The 19,697-nt window shown below is 38.5% G+C and overlaps 3 protein-coding genes across 4 annotated transcripts; all 3 read right to left on the bottom strand.

Moving 5' to 3' along the window:
• Positions 1–10,546: 10,546 nt before the first annotated feature.
• On the bottom strand, positions 10,547–11,663 carry LOC133822740 (uncharacterized). The gene is made up of 3 exons (XM_062255180.1): positions 11,274–11,663; positions 11,048–11,129; positions 10,547–10,940 (listed from the first exon to the last, which is right to left on the bottom strand). Exons 1-3 carry the CDS (start codon positions 11,280–11,282, stop codon positions 10,759–10,761), a joined length of 273 nt encoding a protein of 90 aa, XP_062111164.1. The 5' UTR covers positions 11,283–11,663; the 3' UTR covers positions 10,547–10,758.
• Positions 11,664–11,808: 145 nt separating this feature from the next.
• LOC133822739 (uncharacterized) lies at positions 11,809–13,444 on the bottom strand. Its single transcript, XM_062255179.1, has 3 exons — positions 13,000–13,444; positions 12,829–12,910; positions 11,809–12,160 (listed from the first exon to the last, which is right to left on the bottom strand). Exons 1-3 carry the CDS (start codon positions 13,129–13,131, stop codon positions 11,994–11,996), a joined length of 381 nt encoding a protein of 126 aa, XP_062111163.1. The 5' UTR covers positions 13,132–13,444; the 3' UTR covers positions 11,809–11,993.
• A 1,198-nt stretch (positions 13,445–14,642) lies between these two features.
• On the bottom strand, positions 14,643–19,149 carry LOC133822738 (uncharacterized). 2 transcript variants are annotated; one of them, XM_062255177.1, is made up of 7 exons: positions 18,647–18,865; positions 17,575–17,641; positions 17,212–17,297; positions 16,936–17,058; positions 16,024–16,824; positions 15,692–15,905; positions 14,643–15,597 (listed from the first exon to the last, which is right to left on the bottom strand). In XM_062255177.1, exons 2-7 carry the CDS (start codon positions 17,591–17,593, stop codon positions 15,044–15,046), a joined length of 1,797 nt encoding a protein of 598 aa, XP_062111161.1. In that variant the 5' UTR covers positions 17,594–17,641; positions 18,647–18,865; the 3' UTR covers positions 14,643–15,043. The 2 variants fall into 2 exon arrangements, with proteins under 2 accessions (XP_062111161.1, XP_062111160.1); XM_062255176.1 differs by lacking the exon at positions 17,575–17,641 and having other exon boundaries at positions 18,647–19,149.
• Positions 19,150–19,697: the final 548 nt, after the last annotated feature.

Here is a 19,697-nt window from a genome sequence, read left to right as displayed (position 1 = left end):
TAATATCCTATGAATGTGATCATAGGTTATTAGATTAAGAGAGATTGTAAAAATAAACCATATCAGACGAAATAAATCTTTATTTGATAAAATCCAAAAGTAGGAAAAATAGTACAGATAAACAAGCATGGTTACAGGCGAAATCCTTCCTACACTATTGATAGTAAGGTCTTAGGTGTTCGCCATTCCATGCTCGCGGTACCAGGCTCCCATCCAATCTCGCTAGCTTGTAGACTCCGGGTCGGATGACTGACTCTATCTGGTAGGGTCCTTCCCAATTTGGCCCGAGCACGCCAGCTGCTGGATCTCGCGTCGCCAAAAATACACGCATTAGCACCAGATCTCCCACACCGAACTTTCGATCTCGAACCCTCTTGTTGAAGTACCGGGTAGCTCGTTGCTGGTAGGCAGCATTCCTCAGCTGAGCTTCGTTTCTTCTTTCTTCGATTAAGTCTAAGGTTTCTTCAAGCTGAGTGTGGTTCGAGCTTTGGTCATAAATGTGAGTTTGAATTGTAGGAATTTCGACCTCGATAGGCAACATAGCTTCACAACCGTATGCTAGAGAGAATGGGGTATGTCTCGTTGACGTTCGAGTTGTAGTCCTATATCCCCATAGGACTTGGGGCAACTCTTCGGGCCATCGTCCCTTTGCTTCCTCCAACTTTTTCTTTAGCGAACTCTTGAGAGTTTTGTTTACAGCTTCGACCTGGCCATTCGCCTGAGGATGAGCTACTGATGAAAAACTCTTTATTATTCCATTCTTCTCGCAAAAATTGGTGAACAAGTCGCTATAGAACTGGGTTCCGTTGTCGGATACAATCTTCCTCGGCATCCCATATCGGCATACGATGTTTTTTACCACGAAGTCAAGGACTTTTTTGGAAGTTATTGTTGCCAACGGTTCAGCCTCCGTCCACTTTGTGAAGTAATCTACGGCAACTACAGCATACTTCACATCGCCCTTGCCAGTTGGGAGAGAGCCTATGAGGTCAATTCCCCATACCACGAATGGCCATGGGGAAGTTAACATGGTCAGCTCGGATGGTGGAGCTCGAGGAATCGTGGCGAATCTCTGACATTTATCGCATTTCTTTACGTACTCGAAAGAATCTGATTTAATGGTAGGCCAGAAATAACCTTGCCGTATGATTTTCTTAGACAGGCTATGCCCCCCAGTATGGTCTCCACAGAACCCTTCGTGAATTTCTTCAATGATCTTTTTGGCTTCGGGTGGAATCACGCACCAAAGTAATGGCATGGAATATCCCCTTCTATACAGTTTTCTGTCTAAAATGGTGTAACAGGGAAGTTGATACATTAACTTTCGAGTCTGGTTCCGATCTTTTGGAAGGACTCCGGTCTCGAGATATTGGACTATCGGGGTCATCCAAGTAGGCTTGGACTCAATCATACACACGTCTTCCTCCTCCGACTCGTTAATGCTAGGTGCCGAGAGGTGTTCTATGGGCACAACGTTTAGCTCATCATTCTCGTGCGGAAGTAGCGAGCCGAGCTAAGGCATCTGCATTTGAGTTTTTCTCTCGGGGAACCTGTTCAATCGCATAAAACTCGAAATGTTCCAATGCGGATTTCGCCTTCTCTAAGTACGCTGCCATTTTTGTGCCACGAGCCTGGTATTCTCCCAAGATTTGATTAACCACAAGCTGGGAGTCGCTGTAGCAATGTATTGCTTTAGCTTTGAGCTCTTTGGCTATACGAAGTCCCGCCAGTAAAGCCTTATATTCGGCCTCATTATTCGATGCATTGAAGTCGAATCTTAAGGAAAAATGAAATCTGCTCCCTGCGGGAGTAATCAAAATGACCCCTGCCCTCGATCCATTTTCATTAGATGACCCATTGACGTAAAGTTTCCACAGCTCGTGGGCTGGGGTTAAAACTTCATCGTTGGTCATGCCAGTACACTCCACTATAAAGTCTGCCAATGCCTGTGCCCTAATGGTCGTTCTCGGGTGGTAGGTGACCTCGAATTGTCCGAGTTCAACCGCCCATTTAAGAAGTCGTCCCGAAGCCTCCGGTTTAGACAGGACTTGCCTAAGTGGTTGATCAGTTAATACATGGATGGGGTGTGCCTGGAAGTAGGGTCGAAGTTTTCGAGACGAATGAATTAAGCTGAGAGCTAGCTTTTCCATCAAGGGGTATCTCGACTCTGCCCCCAGTAATCTCTTGCTGATGTAATATACGGGCCTTTGTATCTTGTCTTATTCTCGTACGAGCACTGCACTTATTGCATGTTCGGTAGTGGCAAGATACAAGTATAGTACTTCGCCCGTGATAGGCTTTGATAAGATGGGAGGCTCTGCGAGGTGCTTCTTAAGCTCCTAGAAGGCCAGCTCGCATTCCTCCGTCCATTCAAACTTCTTGCCTCCCCTCAAAAGGTTGAAAAACGGAAGACAACGGTCTGTAGATTTCGAAACAAACCTACTTAGTGCCGCCGGCGGTCAAACTTTGGACATCCTTGTGTCTTCGAGGTGAGGGCATGTCGATTAGGGCTTGGATCTTGTCAGGGTTGGCTTCTATTCCACGAGCGTTTACAATAAAGCCCAGGAATTTTCCTGATGATACCCCGAAGGTGTACTTCTGAGGATTTAGTTTCATGTTATACTTCTGGAGCACGCCAAAGCACTCTTCGAGGTCATCAACATGGTTATCGTTAAGTTGAGACTTGACAAGCATGTCGTCAACATAAACTTCCATGTTGTTCCCTATCTGTTTTGAAAACATCATATTCATGAGCCGCTGGTATGTGGCCCCAGCATTTTTGAGCCCGAATGGCATGACATTATAACAATATAGCCCCTTGTCTGTTATGAAGCTCGTATGTTCCTGGTCAGGGGCATGCATGGGAATCTGATTATATCCAGAATAGGCGTCCATGAACGACATCAATCCATGCCCTGCCGTGGCATCCACGAGCTGGTCAATCCTTGGTAAGGGAAAACAGTCCTTCGGACAAGCTTTGTTGAGGTCTGAATAGTCAATATAGGTTCGCCACGTCCCATTAGGTTTTGGGACCAACACCGGATTGGCTACCCAGTCAGGGTAAAGAGCATCCATAATGAATTAGTTTGCTTTTAACCTGTCGACCTCCTCCTTCAGTGCCTTCTTCCCGTCGTCATCCAGCTGTCTTCGCTTTTGTTGCTTCAGAGGGAAACTTTTATCAATATTTAGCGCGTGGCTTGCTATGTTCGGACTTATTCCTACCATGTCCGAATGTGACCATGCAAAGACATCCTGGTTTCTCTTCAAAAAGCAAATTAGTTGCTATTTGGTTTCTTTCTGGAGGTGTTTTCCAACCTTTACCCTTTTCGAGGGATCGGACTCTTTGAGCTGAATCTCTTCGAGCTCTTCTAAGGGTTCGAGGTCTACCTTCTCCTCAACCCTTGGATCGATTTCTTCATCAATCTCCAAAACCGTCCCGTCTTTACTCTGAACAATGACGAGTGCTTGTGCACTCGTTGTTTCTTTCCTCTTAAGGAAATGTTGTAGCATTCCCTTCCAACTAACTGATCTCCCTTCAACGTCCCAACGCCACTAGGAGTCGGGAACTTAATGGCCAGATGCCTTACGGACGAGATTGCCCCCAGCCCAACCAGGGCGGGTCTCCCGAGTAGCACATTGTAGGCTGAAGGTAGATCCACTACCACGAACTCCATCATCTTGATTGTTGAGACTGGGTAGTCTCCCAAGGTCACGGGGAGTTTGATGGATCCCATGCAGCCCGTTCCTTCTCCTGAAAAGTCGTATAGCGTAGTCGCACATGCTTTCAGGTCGCGAAGGGAGAGTCCCATTTTTTCAAGGGTTGCCTTATAGAGAATGTTAACTGAGCTCCCATTGCCTATGAGAACTCGGTGGACTCTTTTATTTGCCAGCTAGAGGGTGATGACCAGTGGATCATGGTGAGGAAACTGAACATGGGACGCGTCGTCCTCAGTGAAGGTTATTGGTTGGGATTCAATCTTTTGACTTTTTGGAGCTCTAGGTTCGGGTTCATAAGGAGACCCGTCCCCAGTCTTTAGCTCATTCACATATCTCCTTTGGGCATTTCTGCCCACTCCCGTGAGATGAGGCCTTCCCGAGATGGTTATCACGTCTTCTCCATCAATCGGTGGGGGCCTATCTTCTTCCCTGGCTCGGGAATTGTTGTTTTGTGTGGGCTGTGGCGCGGCTGCCCTCTGGCTCGTAGTCGCCTGATTAGTATTCTAGTTTTTGACATATTATCTGAAATAACCTCTCGAGATCAATCCTTCGATCTCATCTTTCAACTGTCGACATTCATCAGTAGTATGCCCGGTGTCTCTGTGAAATCGGCAATATTTGCTGGAGTCCCTCTTGGACTTCTGATTTCTCATTGGGTTTGGACGCCTGAAGGGGACCTGGTTTTCATTAGCCAGGTATATGTTCTCCCGAGACTCGTTGAGCTCAGTGTACACTCTGTACATGGAGAAATATCTCTCTCCCTTCTTTTTCTTTCCTCCCTCGGCCTCGGGGTTACTCCCTTCGTTCTTTTTTCTCTTGGAAGGGTTTTCCGCAGTAGGCTTCGAAGCTGGTGGGTCCGTCGAAGTTGAGGCAGAGTTTACGTTTATCGTTGTAGTTACGGGCTGGGAAGTCACATTAACTGTCGACCTTGCCTCCTCTACATTGACAAACCTCTGTACTCGTTTATTTAACTCAGTTAGGGACTTCACCGGTTTTCTCTGCATGTCGTCCCAGAGAGCACTTCCTGGCATTACTCCAGCTTGGACAGCCATTAGATGACCGCTGTCATCCACATTTCGAGCTCGGGCAACTTCCAAGTTAAACCTTGTAAGGTAACTTTTCAATGTCTCACCTGGCTGTTGTCGAACGTTAGTCAGAGTTGATGCCTCTGGCCTAACCCCCAACATGGCTCTGAACTGTTTCTTGAAGTCTTTAGACAGCTGATTCCAAGAAGTTATTGAGTGTCTTCTATATTTTTCGAACCAGCTTTTGGTTGGTCCTGTCAACGATGCTGGAAATAACATGCATCTGAGTTCGTAACCCACGTTACTTGCTCTCATTATGGTATTGAATATACTCAAATGGTTGTACGGGTCGGACTTTCCCTCAAACGTTGGGACGTGAGGGATCCGAAATCCTTGGGGAAATGGAGTATTAGAAATATGGGGAGCAAACGGTTCAAGCTCCTCATCAGAATCTTCATATCGATCTTGACCTTGCTCATTTTTCAAAAGCCTGAAGGCCTTTTCTAACTGATCGATTCTTTCCTGGACCGGGTCCGCGAGGGGTCTTGTCTGGAATTGGTTGTCGTCGATCACAATTCCAAGTTCGTGCCTCCGCAGGGGGTCTTTATGCCTATTTAAGAATTCCCTCAGGTCCTGGTTCGTCGGGTTAACATTATCCCGATTCTGATTCAAATGTTCCCGTAAGTCGGAGCGATTCCTGTGGCTCCCAGTATTCTTTCGACCTCGATCATGCATACTGACTGATCTGGTATCTCCAGAGTCGTCACTAGTAAGACTTGTCGCATGATTGTTTCGAGATGGGTCTTTTTCGTGCCGCCTCGTTTCTGCCGTGCGAGACCGGGACGTTTGACTTTTTTCAGATAGGGCGCCTCTCCGCTCCCGGAAAGCTTCCCTGTTCCCTTGTCTCCTCCTCGCACGTCTTTCGTCCTCATCTCGAACTGGTTGAGCATTCCTGCGAGGAGGTGAAGGATATCTTATAGGCGATGGAGGGAACCGTATGGGTGACGGTGTCTACCACCCATTTCGCGGCCTGGACAGTCCGGAGTTTGCCCGAGATGGGTTGGTTGTATTATGTGTGTTCCCAGGGACTTGAGTCTGAGCCTCTGCAGGGGCTCGGTTGTTCTCAGTTCCCACAGGTACCCCCGCAGGTGGATTAACCGGGGCCCTAGCTCGGGTACTTCTCTGGGGTCTCGAGGGAGTGGATGGATCTGCTGGTGCCGGAGGTTGTTCCGGCCTTCTTGTGGCATCATTCTTTCGTGGGCGCCCACGAGGCCTGCGGGGAGGAACATGCACGTCCCTCGGAGGAGGAGCTTGGTTTTCACGCGGAGGCGGGGGCTGAGCCGCCTGCGCCTATGCGGCTATCCTTGCTAACTCCTCATTCCGCTTGTTGGCTTCTGCCAACTGCTGTTTCAACTGTCGGTTCTCAAGTTCCACAATGGGAACGTACCGTTCAAGATTGTAATACATATCCTCATCCCTTGGTGGTGCGGGTGGTCCCCGAGAATCGGAGGATCCGCTTCTCTCTTCAGCATCCGGGTTTACCATTGGCTGTTTCCCAGGGCGTCTCGGATAATTTTCTTCAGGAACATTCTGATCGTTAGTGGCCATAACTCGTTCAGGGACTGAATGCTTAAGGCTCTCAATGAAAGCACCAAACTGTGGACGCCGTTTTTCGTCAACAGTGAAAAAAGAGCACAAAATCAGTAAATAGTTATGGCCAGATAAATACAATAAGACAAATAGGATTTTTTACGTGGTTCAGCAGTTAACTCTGCCTAGTCCATGAGTCTTTGTTATTAGAACTTAAGATGATTTCTGGAAATTCTTCAAGAACGAATTCTCCAGAGTTTCTCCCAAGATCACCAAAATTCCGTCCTCTACAATGGTGCAAATCTCCTCTATTTATAGAGGAGATTTCAGAATACTATCCCACACATTTCGGGAAGTTATTCTGTATATGTAAATAAATTTAATGGCATTAAAAGCCTGTAACTCCTATATACAAGGAAACGTCCCCTGAAGATCAAGGGGCGTATAACTAAGTAATAAATACCCCTTTATTATAGGGGATTTACAACAATGAATGTAGACCGCGTCTCTCCAAAATGACTCACTAGGGTATTCAAAGTTATCAATCTACATCGTCAGTGCCGCGCCTACCCAGGTCTCTTAATGACTTTCGAGTTGTAGCATTTTCCCCGAGATTATGTGGCTTCGAGCTCATACTTATGTCAGGCTCGAAACCCCTGATCTAAGGTCATCCGAGAATTGACGTACTTCGATGTCTGTCTTTCGAGCTTGTGAGGATTTCGAGGCTACCATCTCCGAGGTTGCCCCTGCTTTACAGGTTCGGTGCCTAGGTTGCGGACACGTGTTCCAGACATTACGAGCTCCTTCCTGATGAATCCAGCTTTCGATATCACAATTCTTAAGGCTCGAAATCTGGGTGTAACAACTACATATTTCTGTTATTCTATTTTTTTTTAAATTTCACAAATTTAGATTATGAATATAGAAAAATGATTCTATGTTTAATTATTGTAAAATTAAAAACTATTACTATTTGAGCCTAGTAAGAGTTGTTATAAGCCTAAAATTCTTCTTTAGATATTTCAACAAATAATTAAAATATATTTTCAATTTAACTATAATATGACACATATAATACACACTACAACAACACTTAGAACCATGTGCTCAAATAAATGTAATTTAAGAAGTCTCATGATAATAATAATAGGCAAAATTTAATTAAATATATTTAGTGCTTAATTTTAATTAACTATTCCTAAAAGATGATAGTTCTCAACTTTTTCCTTAATTATTTGGATATTGTAAAAAATATATGCTTGCACGCTCTTTCTTTTTTATTTCTTCAACAAATAAATTAATGGACTTCTTCTATTACTCATATGGGTGTTTGTGGTGTGGGCGGTGCAGTGTTTTGCTAATTTATTGGATTGTACTGCATATGCGGTTTGAGCAATTTTCCAAACTACAACTCGCACCACATATATCTCAAACTGTATATACCGCATTACAAAATGCGTTGCAGTGTGGGCGGTTATTGCTGGGGTTTTATGCCCTAATTAAAACTCAAATTCTTTGTAATCTCATTTTATTATCAATAAAATAATAGAAATCATTTTTTTGACCTGGTCAATCACTTTGCTCACATGTTTTATTTTCATGATTATTTGTTTAGTATAAACTTCTATTAAATCCTGAGCATATAGCTAATCTTATTTATAGTGACATAATCACAGTGGAATATAAATATGATTATATATATGTTTAAAATAAGTTAGTACTAAGATTAGTCAGTGCACAAGATTTAGACTGACTTGCCAACCTACGATATGATCTACTTACACATCACAATGTTATGTTCTTTCCAGAACATTAGCAAAGTAGATAAGATCGGATGTATTTGTTACATCGGACATGACCGATATTGACATTTGATAAGATAAGTAAACATACCGTTATTGTTTATTCTAGTCATATCATATAGTTGACCATAGGTCAATTCAATCTCAATTCCGAGGGGTTAGTATTCTAACTGATTGTATTATTTGAGTTCTTTGACTTGTTCGTTATCAGCTTACCCTGCGGACTAGCTCATACTTACATCTTGGGAACTTGGTAGTATGATTGAGTGGGAGTGTTAATCATAAATATGAACATCTATAGCTTATGATGAAGAAGTGAAACGATGATTTCCTTTTAGTTTGGTTCAAGGTGTTAAATGATAGAGATCTCATTTCAGTAATTAAATTAATTTACTGAAATATCATTTACAAGGAACTAAGTGTTTTAAGGATAAAATACAATGAGGGGTAAAACAATATTTTAGTCCTATCTCATTGTAGACCATCTATAGAGGATTGAGTGACAATTGTGGTTGTAACAATAGATAATTAATAGCGTATTTATATTTGTTATAGAGCGTTCTATGAATTTAAGAGTGCAATTCCGAGTCTATAGTGAAGTCACGAGGAATTAATAAGTTAGTAAATTTATTTGTTAGATTTATGATAACTTATTGGAGTTTGATTTCATAGGCCCATGGTCCCCACTGTGCCTTGAATAAAATCATCTAGATAGTCTCAATTAATTGATTTAACTATCAATTAGAATTATCAAAGTTGACCAAGTCAATTTTTTATAGTTTCACAGAGTTATGTAATTTAGAGAAGAAAAGATAAATTAAGGCAAATTTATTAATTAATATAAATTGGTATCTAAATTAATAAATAAGTTTAAATCAATGTTCAAATTATAAATAATTAATTTGATAAATAATTTAAATAATTATTTAATTAATTAAATCAATAGAAAATAATACAAGCATTGATTTTAAGTCCAATTAGCTTATAATCAAATGAGAAATTTCACGGGCCTAAAGCCCATGATAATTTCGACCTAGGGATTTAAAACGACTATTATTTTATTTATTTATTAATTATATTAAATGACCTAATTGAATCTATAAAATGAGTACTTAGAGAGAAGTCAAAACATAAGTTTGATAAGTCAAAATCATATTTTCTGATAGTTTTAGATTCTCTCTAAACACAAGTCATTTTTCTAAGCCTCTTGATTAATTTCTCTTATTCTCTCTGTATCTATCTCATGTGTTGAAAATTGCCTACACTAGTCTAGGGTGATTCTAAGGTTACATTGGAAGACTGTGAGTAAATAGAAGATCGGTTCCGTTTCTTGATAATACTCTGCGACAGAGAGGATACAAGAGTTAGAGAAACTGAAGGAATGACTCTATCATTCCGCTGCGTATACTGTAAGTATTCTAATCATTATTTCTCTTTAAATTCAATTTTAGAAACATGTTCTAAGTTATTTCATATTAATTTGTTTAATATTAGATATACATGAAAATAAATAAAGATCATGTATAAAGTTTTCCCAGCAGTTATTTCTATCGTGAAATATTTTAACAATTAAATATTATAATTAATAAAAATTCATAATAAAACTTATAACTAAAGATTGTTTAACAAAACAATAAATATACAACAAACTAATAAACTTTTAGCACAACAATAAAAAAAACCAACATACTAATAACAAATAAAAAATGTGATATAGAAGTAAAATTTTTGATTAAGTATGAATATTATTAGGTTGAAGTAGAATATGTGTGTAGCATGCTATGAAACATAATAATTTTTCTAGATATTATGTATATTATACTATATAAATATATATATGCATTAAGTTTAAATAAGGTAAAATTGAAAAAAATATATTAAAAAAATAATAGATATATATATATATAATAATGTGTGGTACGGTACGGTACGGTTTGAACTACATTTATAAAATTTAAAACAGCAACCGCATTGTACCGCGTGATTTGGCAAAAATGTAAACTGCAACTGCACTGCGAAATGTTCTAAAATGTTAATTGTGGTGCGGTGTGGGCGGTTTGATGAACACCCCAAATTATACATGTTATACAAGTAAAAGGGCAATTCTTTTGCAATACCCAAAAACATATTTTTTTTTAACAATAAAACATTTCATTGAAAATAATCAAAATGTATCAACTTTGAGTGCATGTGCAACTAATTCATTAGTAGTATTATTAGCCGAACAACGTACATGAATCAGGGATATCTCAAAAAAATTGGATAATAAATTTGATATATCATCTAGCAAAGACCCTAACTCATTACCCAAAAATAGAGTTGTTTGGGCTGACATTAACAAAATTTAACCATAAGAAGTTACCATTTTAAATAAATAAATTCCTCTAACTGAAATACATGAATAAAACACATAAACATACGTGTATACATTATTCATAAAGATACACAAATATTAACATTTTATAAAGTACATATACATCAGCTAACATAAGGTCTATCTATACATGAGTTTGCTCTACATCTTCTATAAAATCTAAAACCAAAAAAAAAAACGAGAAGTTGAATGTAAGAACAGTTGCACAATCACCACCATTGAATTGATCTTAAAGATTCATGCACAATAATTAGGCTGCTATCATTGGCCTTTGCTCCATTTCTTCATTAGAGCGTTCAAGCTCTTGGATTTCAAGAATTTCAACCCTACGATTCATCTTTTTTCTCAGCTTTATAGCCACATCTGCTGGTCGAAATCTTCCACAAACAATTATTCTGTAGTGCTCCTTCTCAATCAGATGTGACTCTACTTCTTCAACATTTAAAAAATGTATATAAAAAAAAGAGTAATAAATAAAGGGTGATTTTTTTTAATGGTTAAACAAAAATTAAAATTGGTGCTATATATAGAAGTCTAACCTTTCATGTTTAGAATGGCTCTTCTAGCTCTCCTGCAACATGCGTTGCAGTCAATATTCAACCTCATCACCATGCAACAATACTGCAAATTGCCAATAAAAAATTATTATTAAAAAAAATCAGTTGTAAGATTCGTTTGCTTTTGTAAAAATAATAAGATTTAAGACTTGATTGGGATAAAAAGAATAAGAAAAAAACGAATAAAATGGTGCAAGAAAGAGCCTGCCTTTGTCATGAAGTTGTAATGGAAAGAGAGCTCTATAGATCAATGATTAGTTTTGATTTGATACAAATGGGTGCTGAAAAGCTATGGAGAAAAAGGGATTTATTGAACTTAATGAGAATATTTGTCTTTGAAAATATGGTGGACAACAATCTTTTCATCTATGCTTTTTTGGATTGTTAGGTGAGAATTGAGAAATTGTTCCCCTTCATTTTGGAATCTGATTCTGGTTAACGTAGGTCAATAGAAGAGGTTGTTGATTGTTGTTGTTTTTTGTGAGATTAGATAATACTACGTATAGCTTATTTATAATCCTTAACTTCAATAGTAAACTTTCTCATGTTCCCTCACATGAGGGCAAGGAGAAGCATTACTACATACATAAACCTCTTTCTATACATGGTTTTCATTACCTTATACAACTTTATCATCAAAACATCTCTTTCTTGACCCTAAAGTCTTCCTAAACATTACACAAAATCCAAGCCATCGTATAATATAAATTTATCAAGAAAACCCACACACAAAACACAAGCGCTACTAGCACAAGACTTTTTTTTCATTCAAAGAAAAAACCAGACACAACAGCTGATTAGTACACATCCATACTGAATTTCATTATCTGGGAATCAGATTCATATACATGGTCAATAAGGCAATCAGAAGTACAAATTATCAGGGTGAGTGAAGATATTATTTTTTACAAATTCCAAACCGCGAATATCAACCGCCGGAAGGCCTGAAAATCCATCTGAGCAATGCCATTTTGTTCAAAGAGTTTTTTTGTATGGCAGGGACTTGGCGACCTGGTAGTTTGGCAACATTCATGGGATATCTACAAGTGAGTGTAACCTTCTTGTCCAATACATTCACCACTACAGACTCTGTCTCTGCCAAAACATAAATATTCTATTTCAATGCAAGAAAAGAGTACATAGAGAAAGTAGTACTACAAGATTTCTTATTTTCAGTTCAGAAAATTGCATAACTCCAATTCTTCATGACTCCGAAGAGCAAACAGAAAAGTGCCCATCAGCACAAAAAGTTCAAAGAAGGCATATATAAAACAATGATCTCATTATATAATAAAAATGAGGACAACACTAACACCAAAGACAGCTGCAAAGGCAAGCTGTACACACACGCGCACTACTTCACAGTAAAAGTGAGCAATTGTATGCAAATATTGTCCTTGTTATATCTGTACTTTGTTATAAGGCAAAGCCATAAGGAGATAAGTTTATCTTATCTTTCATCTTTGGATGATAAAGAACATGTATATGAATAATGAATAGGTGTAATGTGTGGGCAAGAAAACTTCGTAGAAGAAATGGAGATTGACCAAATTACTGTTTTAAACTGAAAAAGACTCAAGCTAGTAACAATGCATTAGTTGGTAATTTGAGTACTCTGGCTCAAGAAAAAACTACCCACTAAAAGTCATCACCACACTAAATTTTTCTACTCAAGTAAACACCCAAACGATCTTTAAGCTAAAGTAAAGATAAACCAAAGAAGAAGAAAAAGTGTAAAGTGTAAAGCTGCACAGAAATCTCACCACTCATTCTTGACATTATCTCAGCAATTCTCTTCTGACACTCACTGCAACCAATATCGGCAGAGAGAACAATTTCCTGAACCTGGCTTCACCAAAGTCAAACCCTCCAGCCATATAAAGAAGAGAAAAAACAGAGAGAGAGAGAGAGAAGTGGGAAGAGAGAGTACTAACAAGAGGCAAGGAGAGAGATTCAACAGAAGCAAGACTGGTTCCATGAACCAACAATCTCTCAGATGACTTTTTTGTGATACCAAGTACTGGTGGGAGCTTCTTCTTCTTAGGCCGATCATCAAAGAAAGCCATAACCACCTACCAACAAGCTATGTAGAAAAAAGGCAAACCCCTTTTAAATATTAAACATATAATAGTAGTAAGTAAGGTGCAACGTAAAAATCCCATCCGGTAAAGAAAGAAGCTTGGGGAAAAAGATCTAAGAACAAGAACAACAGCTCCTTCTGTCCTGAAAGAGCAATCCCATCTTTTCTTTTTCAGTGTTAATGTTTTTTCCTCTTTTTATTTCAAGTGTGGAGTTTTGGGAAAGTGAAAAGGGACTTTTGCCTTGTTGAAAGAGATTCTCCTATGCTTTTCACAAATGGGTAATAGCCAACCCCACATATGTAATGCTTATTCATTTCCTATTCTTTCTTTAACATAATTATTCCGTCGAGGTTGCTTCTAAGACTAAATCCTTTCTTATCAAAGAGTTTTTAGTTCATTTAATCTCCCATGTCATAATCTCAACCTAACAACTTGTAATTATTTTTATAAATAATACGAGAGTTTAGGTGGAGCAATAAACTGGATGACATTAACCGGGTTATTTCTTTTCACAGTTTTGGTGGGCTATATATCCCTTGACTTTGAGTTCCTTCTCCATCACCATAAATATGATTAACGGTCAGTTAGGACAGAGCTTGCAATTTCAAACGAGTTTATCTAAATTTGTTAACCAAAGTCAATATGTCCAAACCCGTATAACATAAAAGATATTTTCTACAATAATATCAATTTTTTTAATTGTTGTATTTAAATACTAAATTAATTTTTTTAATTGTTGTTGTAAAAAATTTGATTTGATACTGTACGTATAATTATTAGTATTATTACATTGAAAAAAATAATAATTTATTCATTTAATACTCAACAAGAACTCCCTCAAAAATTAAAAAAAAAAAATCAACAACTAATTACAATAATTTAATATTAATGTCGTAAAAGTACCGAAACTTTATTAAGTAATGAAGAGGGAGGCAGCCTTGTCTACCCCTGTCTATGTGCACATCACTGAAATAGTAATGTTACCGTTATAATGATAATAATAATAAGTCGCCTCATGTTCGCTATACCTAGACAAGGTATATAATTAAAATCCAAAACCAAATAATATCAATGAAATCAACAGTACCATTTATGCTCTCAATTTCATTTCACAGGTTTTTAATGTGAAGAAAAAGAAAAAAAAGACCATGACGTTATATTGCAATCAGTTGTGTTCAATCTTGGAAAAAAAATATTATATAGTCAAATGGAATCTAGGCATGAGTCTCCGAGACAACTCAGCAAGTTACATCGGACCACTTGGATAACGTCTACACATTGAGTCAGTACACGTTGATCGTCGCCAACTAAACTACGTATACTCGAGGAAACTTCGTAGGTAATGCTCACAAGTCGGACCACGCCCACAGCGGCGACCCTACTAAATATTACTTATTTAATACAAGTAATTAATTCAAATTGACAAACTACATACTTTGGACCATGACTTTTAGTGGTAAATCCATACATTTCAAGAGAATCAAGAAAAGAAACAATTCATTAAAGAGTGAAAACTTATTATTACCCGCGAGATACAATTACATGGAGAAGAAAAATAAAACCTTTCACCCACGAATGCAAAATGGCTGGTGACCAAAAAAACTCAATGAAATAATTGAACCGCACGAAAAATTTCTGCCTATGATTTCGAGGCTGCATACGGTATACCCCACTCTTTAGGCTGTGGATAAACAAAATAAAGACTCGGCTGCCACAACAATCTCAAAAAAATAAACATTTTTTTTTCTTTTGCGGGTTATTGGTAAGTAAGTTACATAAGACTAAGACCATGGTTGCATCGAACAGATGCAAGCTAGGGGTCATGTATACTAAGGAAGAACGAAAAAAGTGGAAACTTTAGCTTGAAACAGAGAGATATCCTAGTACTTACAAACTCTCACCTAGACATAACCAAACTAGTAAGATGTGGGACAACAGAGGAATTGAAGAGAGAATCTCCCACGTACTTACAGTTCTCATGATCACGCTTCAACGAAGTGGAAATCACATATCTTTCACGAGTGCGAGTCAGCAACACACCAGCACCATCCGTCCCAATAGCATTAAATTGCTGCAATTTATGGGAAGAACTGCCACTAACACGACGTCTTTTCTTTGAAGACTTCCACTTCAATTGGGAAAACACGTTATCCTTCGAGAGATCTAAAACCATATTAAGCTCTTTATCCTTCTTATCATCCTTGTCACTTTCAGAACCAGAATATGAATCCTTGCACTGATTTTCATCTTCTGTAGACGGTTTGTTTTCGTGGTTCGTACCTTGTGCAGAATCAACATGAATAGACATTTGTGTGACTCTCTTTGTTTGTAAGCTCGAACATATGACAGGCACAAGATCTGGCCTTTCCTTCATCTGAATCCACTGTTTCCCTAACCATTCTTGAGAATGTCTCAATTCATCACGGCTAAAGACAGAGTCCTGTTTTTCAGCTGCAAAGGTAGAGTGGAGTTAAGAAATTGAAATATATTACCCAAAAAAAAAACTTCTTACTAACAATGTTTTTCAAGAGAAATATATGCATACCTGGAAAAAATACATGAATTCCATCATCAGACACCTGGACCACGATGCCTTCCCACCAACCATCATGCCGCCACACATCCACAACAGTCCCAACATCAACTGCCCATGAAACCCGGCTTTTATTGGACGGCGAAGCAGGGCGAACAACCACCCTTCCACTCATTCGAAGATCCAAATGATCAGGAAAAGCAACCTTAGAAGCCAACACCCATTCCTACACCAAATCAAAAAACAATTATATATGGTGAGTTAACTAACATGTAGCTTAAATTGAAAAAGATAATGATAATAATAAATAAATTAAGGTGAACACAAACTATAATAACACATACCTCAAGCTTATTAGCCTCATCAGCAGCATCTTGGATATCCAGATATCGCACCTTCACTTTATCTTTGTGTTTCTTGATAATAGAAGCTCTAAACCAACATCCCCTGATACCACTATCTTGTGAGAGCACTTCAACATTGGAACCTACTTCATAAAACTGTGAAGAGTTATCCTTGGTAACTTTCTTAGGCAAATTTGAAACAGATCTTCCGCCAACCATACCACATGTTTCATTTCCACATTTGAGATCGATCACAGTTTTATTTAAATTCTGTGAATCAACACATACAGCACCATATAGCTCTCTTTTCTCAGTGCATTGCCTCTTTCTAGGTCTGACACCAACAGCATAAGTGTTTTCTTCCAAAAGATCATTAGATTGTTGAGAAACCTCATTGTCCTTCGAGGAAACTGAATACATGTATCTGAGTATGTCCTGTTTCCAATAACCTTTAACTTGAGTTATGTCAAAAGGCTTAACATCATCATTTTCAAATTGTTTGCGGCAAACAAATGGTTCCAATTGTGTGTGTCTTGCCTCATTCAGGAACTTCTCATAATGAAGGGGACTAAGAACAGTAGCTAATCCATCTATGCACTCAATATTTAGATCTTGAAGACAAAGAGAGAAGAAGATCTCTCTGTCATTATAATTGTGAGGCAAAATGATACCAACCTCATCAATTTTGTGATACCAACGTACCACAACCATCTTGTTGCCTCTAGATTCTTCATACATATCTTCCAAGTAAGCAACAAGGCGTTTATCCTCCTCTGCTAAAACATAAACAAAGTCATGAACCTGAAAGATTCAAGGGACAGGAGCATAAATAAGCATGAAAGTCAGGTAAAAAGAAAAAGTAATAACAATGAGGCAAACAAAAGCAGCTAAGATCAAGAAAACTTCACTTACAGATATTCTAACACTGTTACGCAGAAAAGACTGATAATGCTTCCGCTTTTTTCTGCTTGACCATGGTGAACCCAACCATTGAAAATCATTAGCACAATGGCCCACCTTCCGTAATTGCATATCCTGTGAAAGAAAGAAGACAGTTAGAGACGGAAAGAAGAAACTCACCTATCCACCACTTACTGCCAAGCTTCCCTACTATTTGATCTTTACAAATACAAGTAAATTCAAGATTGCACTAGAATAGTATATGAAGGATCAACAGCACAACCCTACCTTACAAGCTTCAACATCCAACTTGCATGCATTTCTACAGTCCAATGTTCCGACATCTAGATGAGATGATTTTTTCGTTGAGGAATCTGAAGAGTACAAAAAAATTATTAGGAATACATTTCGTACATGTTTAGTAATACCAAAAGAATGACCTTGAAACAAGAAAAAGCATCATACGTGTAAATTTATATATTTGTTCTGATATATAAATTTACACAGTATAACAAATATAATGAAGAAATTATACAGTACAAACTAGCTCAGCAAAACAAGATAAAACATATGTATCCATATAGCAAGGTTTTCTTTCAAAAAAGATCATTAACGAAAAAACACAATAAGTTGGCCATGAAGGATCTTGACCTAGAAATTTTGAGGGCATAAGGATTCCGATGCTCTCAACCGGCTCTTTACAGTTTAATTAACAATCCTGCAGCCCAGAGCATAGTCAGTTAACAGAAACAGGATCACCAGAAACACTATGGATAATAGCTAAGGGTCAAGTGAGAAATTGTAGAGAATGCCCCGAGGATAAAGAGAAGAAACCAAATTAGGTCACGACACCAGAAAGAATTCTCGTGAAAGTAAAAGCAAAAATTGTAAAAGGAGCGAGGAACTAGAAGCATAATAAAAATATAATAATTCAGATGGCGTTCATGTCCTCCAATTTATCAAAGGGATTCAAGAGGAAATTAAGATAGAAGCCGATATTAAGGAATTTCAGGCCCAAAAGAGATCTGAAACCTAGAAAGACGAAAGGAGAGGAAATACAAAGGACAGAAAAAGCAGAAGACAAAAATTGCTCACAAAGTTAATGAAACCCTTCATACCAAGACTCGTCTGGGCGGGTTTTACAACCAATTGAATAGACCAGGCCCAACACAAAAGAGAAGAGAGAAACCACATGTATTCATACCACAACGTCATGACAATTAACCAGCAAAAACCAAATCTGGAAATGAATTTGCCAACTATAACCCGTAAAAATAAGTAAAACATAGAGCGCACAAGTCAAATCTTTTCTGTTGAAGGAGACGCAGAAGAAAACTAAAATTCAAATCAAAACACCCAAAAGCCAGAACGAATAAGTTCACTTATCGAATCTGAAAACCACGAAACAAAACAATACAAAACCAAGATCCCCACCCAACGCAAAATGATTGAAAAGCCACAGAACAAATTGAACTAGAAGTCCCCTCTCCAAAACCCAAAATCTCAATCAGAAAATAGAAGAATAAATTGAATAGACCCCCTCCCAAAACCCAAAATCCTCACTCAACGCAAAATGATTGAAAAGCCACAAATCAGAATATAGAATAACAAATTGAATTAGAAGTCCCCTCCCCAAAACTTCACTAAAAATATGAATACCGGAATCTTGGATATGGGAGAGCCATTTCTCAAAAATAAAAATAAAAAAAGAGGCGAAATTTACCTGAAACAACGGAATTAAGCCAATCAATGACCTCTTTCCGAGACTTTAGTTTGGCAAGAGAGGCCAAGAAAGGCGAACGATTCCTCATAGCGTAGTGATACGACATGTGCCTCAGGCTCTTCTCTTTCCCTATCACAGCCAGATCTGAGGTCCCATCGCTTCGCTTCAGGTAATAATGGACCTCCCTCTTCCCTTTATCCGTCGAAACGAACACCTCGTGCCAACTCGCGAACACAAACGACGTCGTGGCATACGCCGCCGCTGCCATCCTCTCCATATCCACTCTCGGAGGAGGAAGAAGAAGAAAAATAAAAAACAAAATCCAGCAAAATTTCGAGAATTCAGTAACCAAAACCCTTGGGCTTTGATTTGTTTCTCTATTAAATTTTTATATTAAAAAAGATGAATAAAACCCTAATTCGAAGAACAGATGAAACCCAGGCTGGGCTCTGAGCTCAACTTTTTCTAATGGCGGACTTAATTTGGGGATATAGGAGAGAGATTTGAACTCAATTTGAAAATTTATATTCTAAAAAGAGGAAGGGGGGAGGTGTAGCTAGGGTTTCGAGATCAGGTATTGGAAAAGATGGACGGCTCAGATTGCGTCCATGAGGATTAGGCGAACGAAGCCCGAAGGAAATCACAAGGATTGTGACTTGGTTTTGCCCAAAATAGCCCTGGTGAGATTGGAGAAATTACGGAATCATTTTCCTATTTAAAAATAAATATATATTTTTTTTATTATTAAGAGTAATTGTACATATCGATCACATGTGGTATAATCGTAGAATGGTCATTTTCCGATTTTGCCCAAATGAGTTGGAATGGAATGGACAAACGACAAGTTGTGAGCCAAAGTGGGCGGTGGTGCCCGCAATTGCCGATATTCAAAAGGGAGACTCGCTCTTTCTGAATGACAGCTGTCGACGAAAGCTAAATGAGGAACGAACTTGTCTCAACTTTCCATATTTGTTGCCAAAGCAACTTATTTTTAATATTCTTACACTTATGGCCCTCGTATATAACTTTCGATAAGGAAGCAAAGGCGTTA

Source organism: Humulus lupulus, chromosome 3 (assembly GCF_963169125.1).
Source record: "Humulus lupulus chromosome 3, drHumLupu1.1, whole genome shotgun sequence".
Classification (NCBI taxonomy): domain Eukaryota; kingdom Viridiplantae; phylum Streptophyta; class Magnoliopsida; order Rosales; family Cannabaceae; genus Humulus; species Humulus lupulus.
This window is presented reverse-complemented; position numbering and strand designations above follow the sequence as displayed.

Bases quoted from the DNA above. Each gene is read 5' to 3' on its own strand.
- LOC133822740 (XM_062255180.1), bottom strand. The intron at 10,941-11,047 runs GTTAGACTTCTA...TAAATGTTGAAG, and splicing joins AGCCATTCTAAACATGAAAG to AAGTAGAGTCACATCTGATT.
- LOC133822739 (XM_062255179.1), bottom strand. From the start codon at position 13,131: ATGGCTTTCTTTGATGATCGGCCTAAGAAGAAGAAGCTCCCACCAGTA. The intron at 12,911-12,999 runs GTTAGTACTCTC...TGGTGAAGCCAG, and splicing joins AATCTCTCTCCTTGCCTCTT to GTTCAGGAAATTGTTCTCTC. The intron at 12,161-12,828 runs GTGAGATTTCTG...ATGTTTTGGCAG, and splicing joins GATAATGTCAAGAATGAGTG to AGACAGAGTCTGTAGTGGTG.
- LOC133822738 (XM_062255176.1), bottom strand. From the start codon at position 18,923: ATGGAGAGGATGGCAGCGGCGGCGTATGCCACGACGTCGTTTGTGTTC. The intron at 16,825-16,935 runs GTAAGTGAAGTT...TGAATCTTTCAG, and splicing joins GTAACAGTGTTAGAATATCT to GTTCATGACTTTGTTTATGT. The intron at 15,598-15,691 runs GTATGCATATAT...CTACCTTTGCAG, and splicing joins AATTCATGTATTTTTTCCAG to CTGAAAAACAGGACTCTGTC.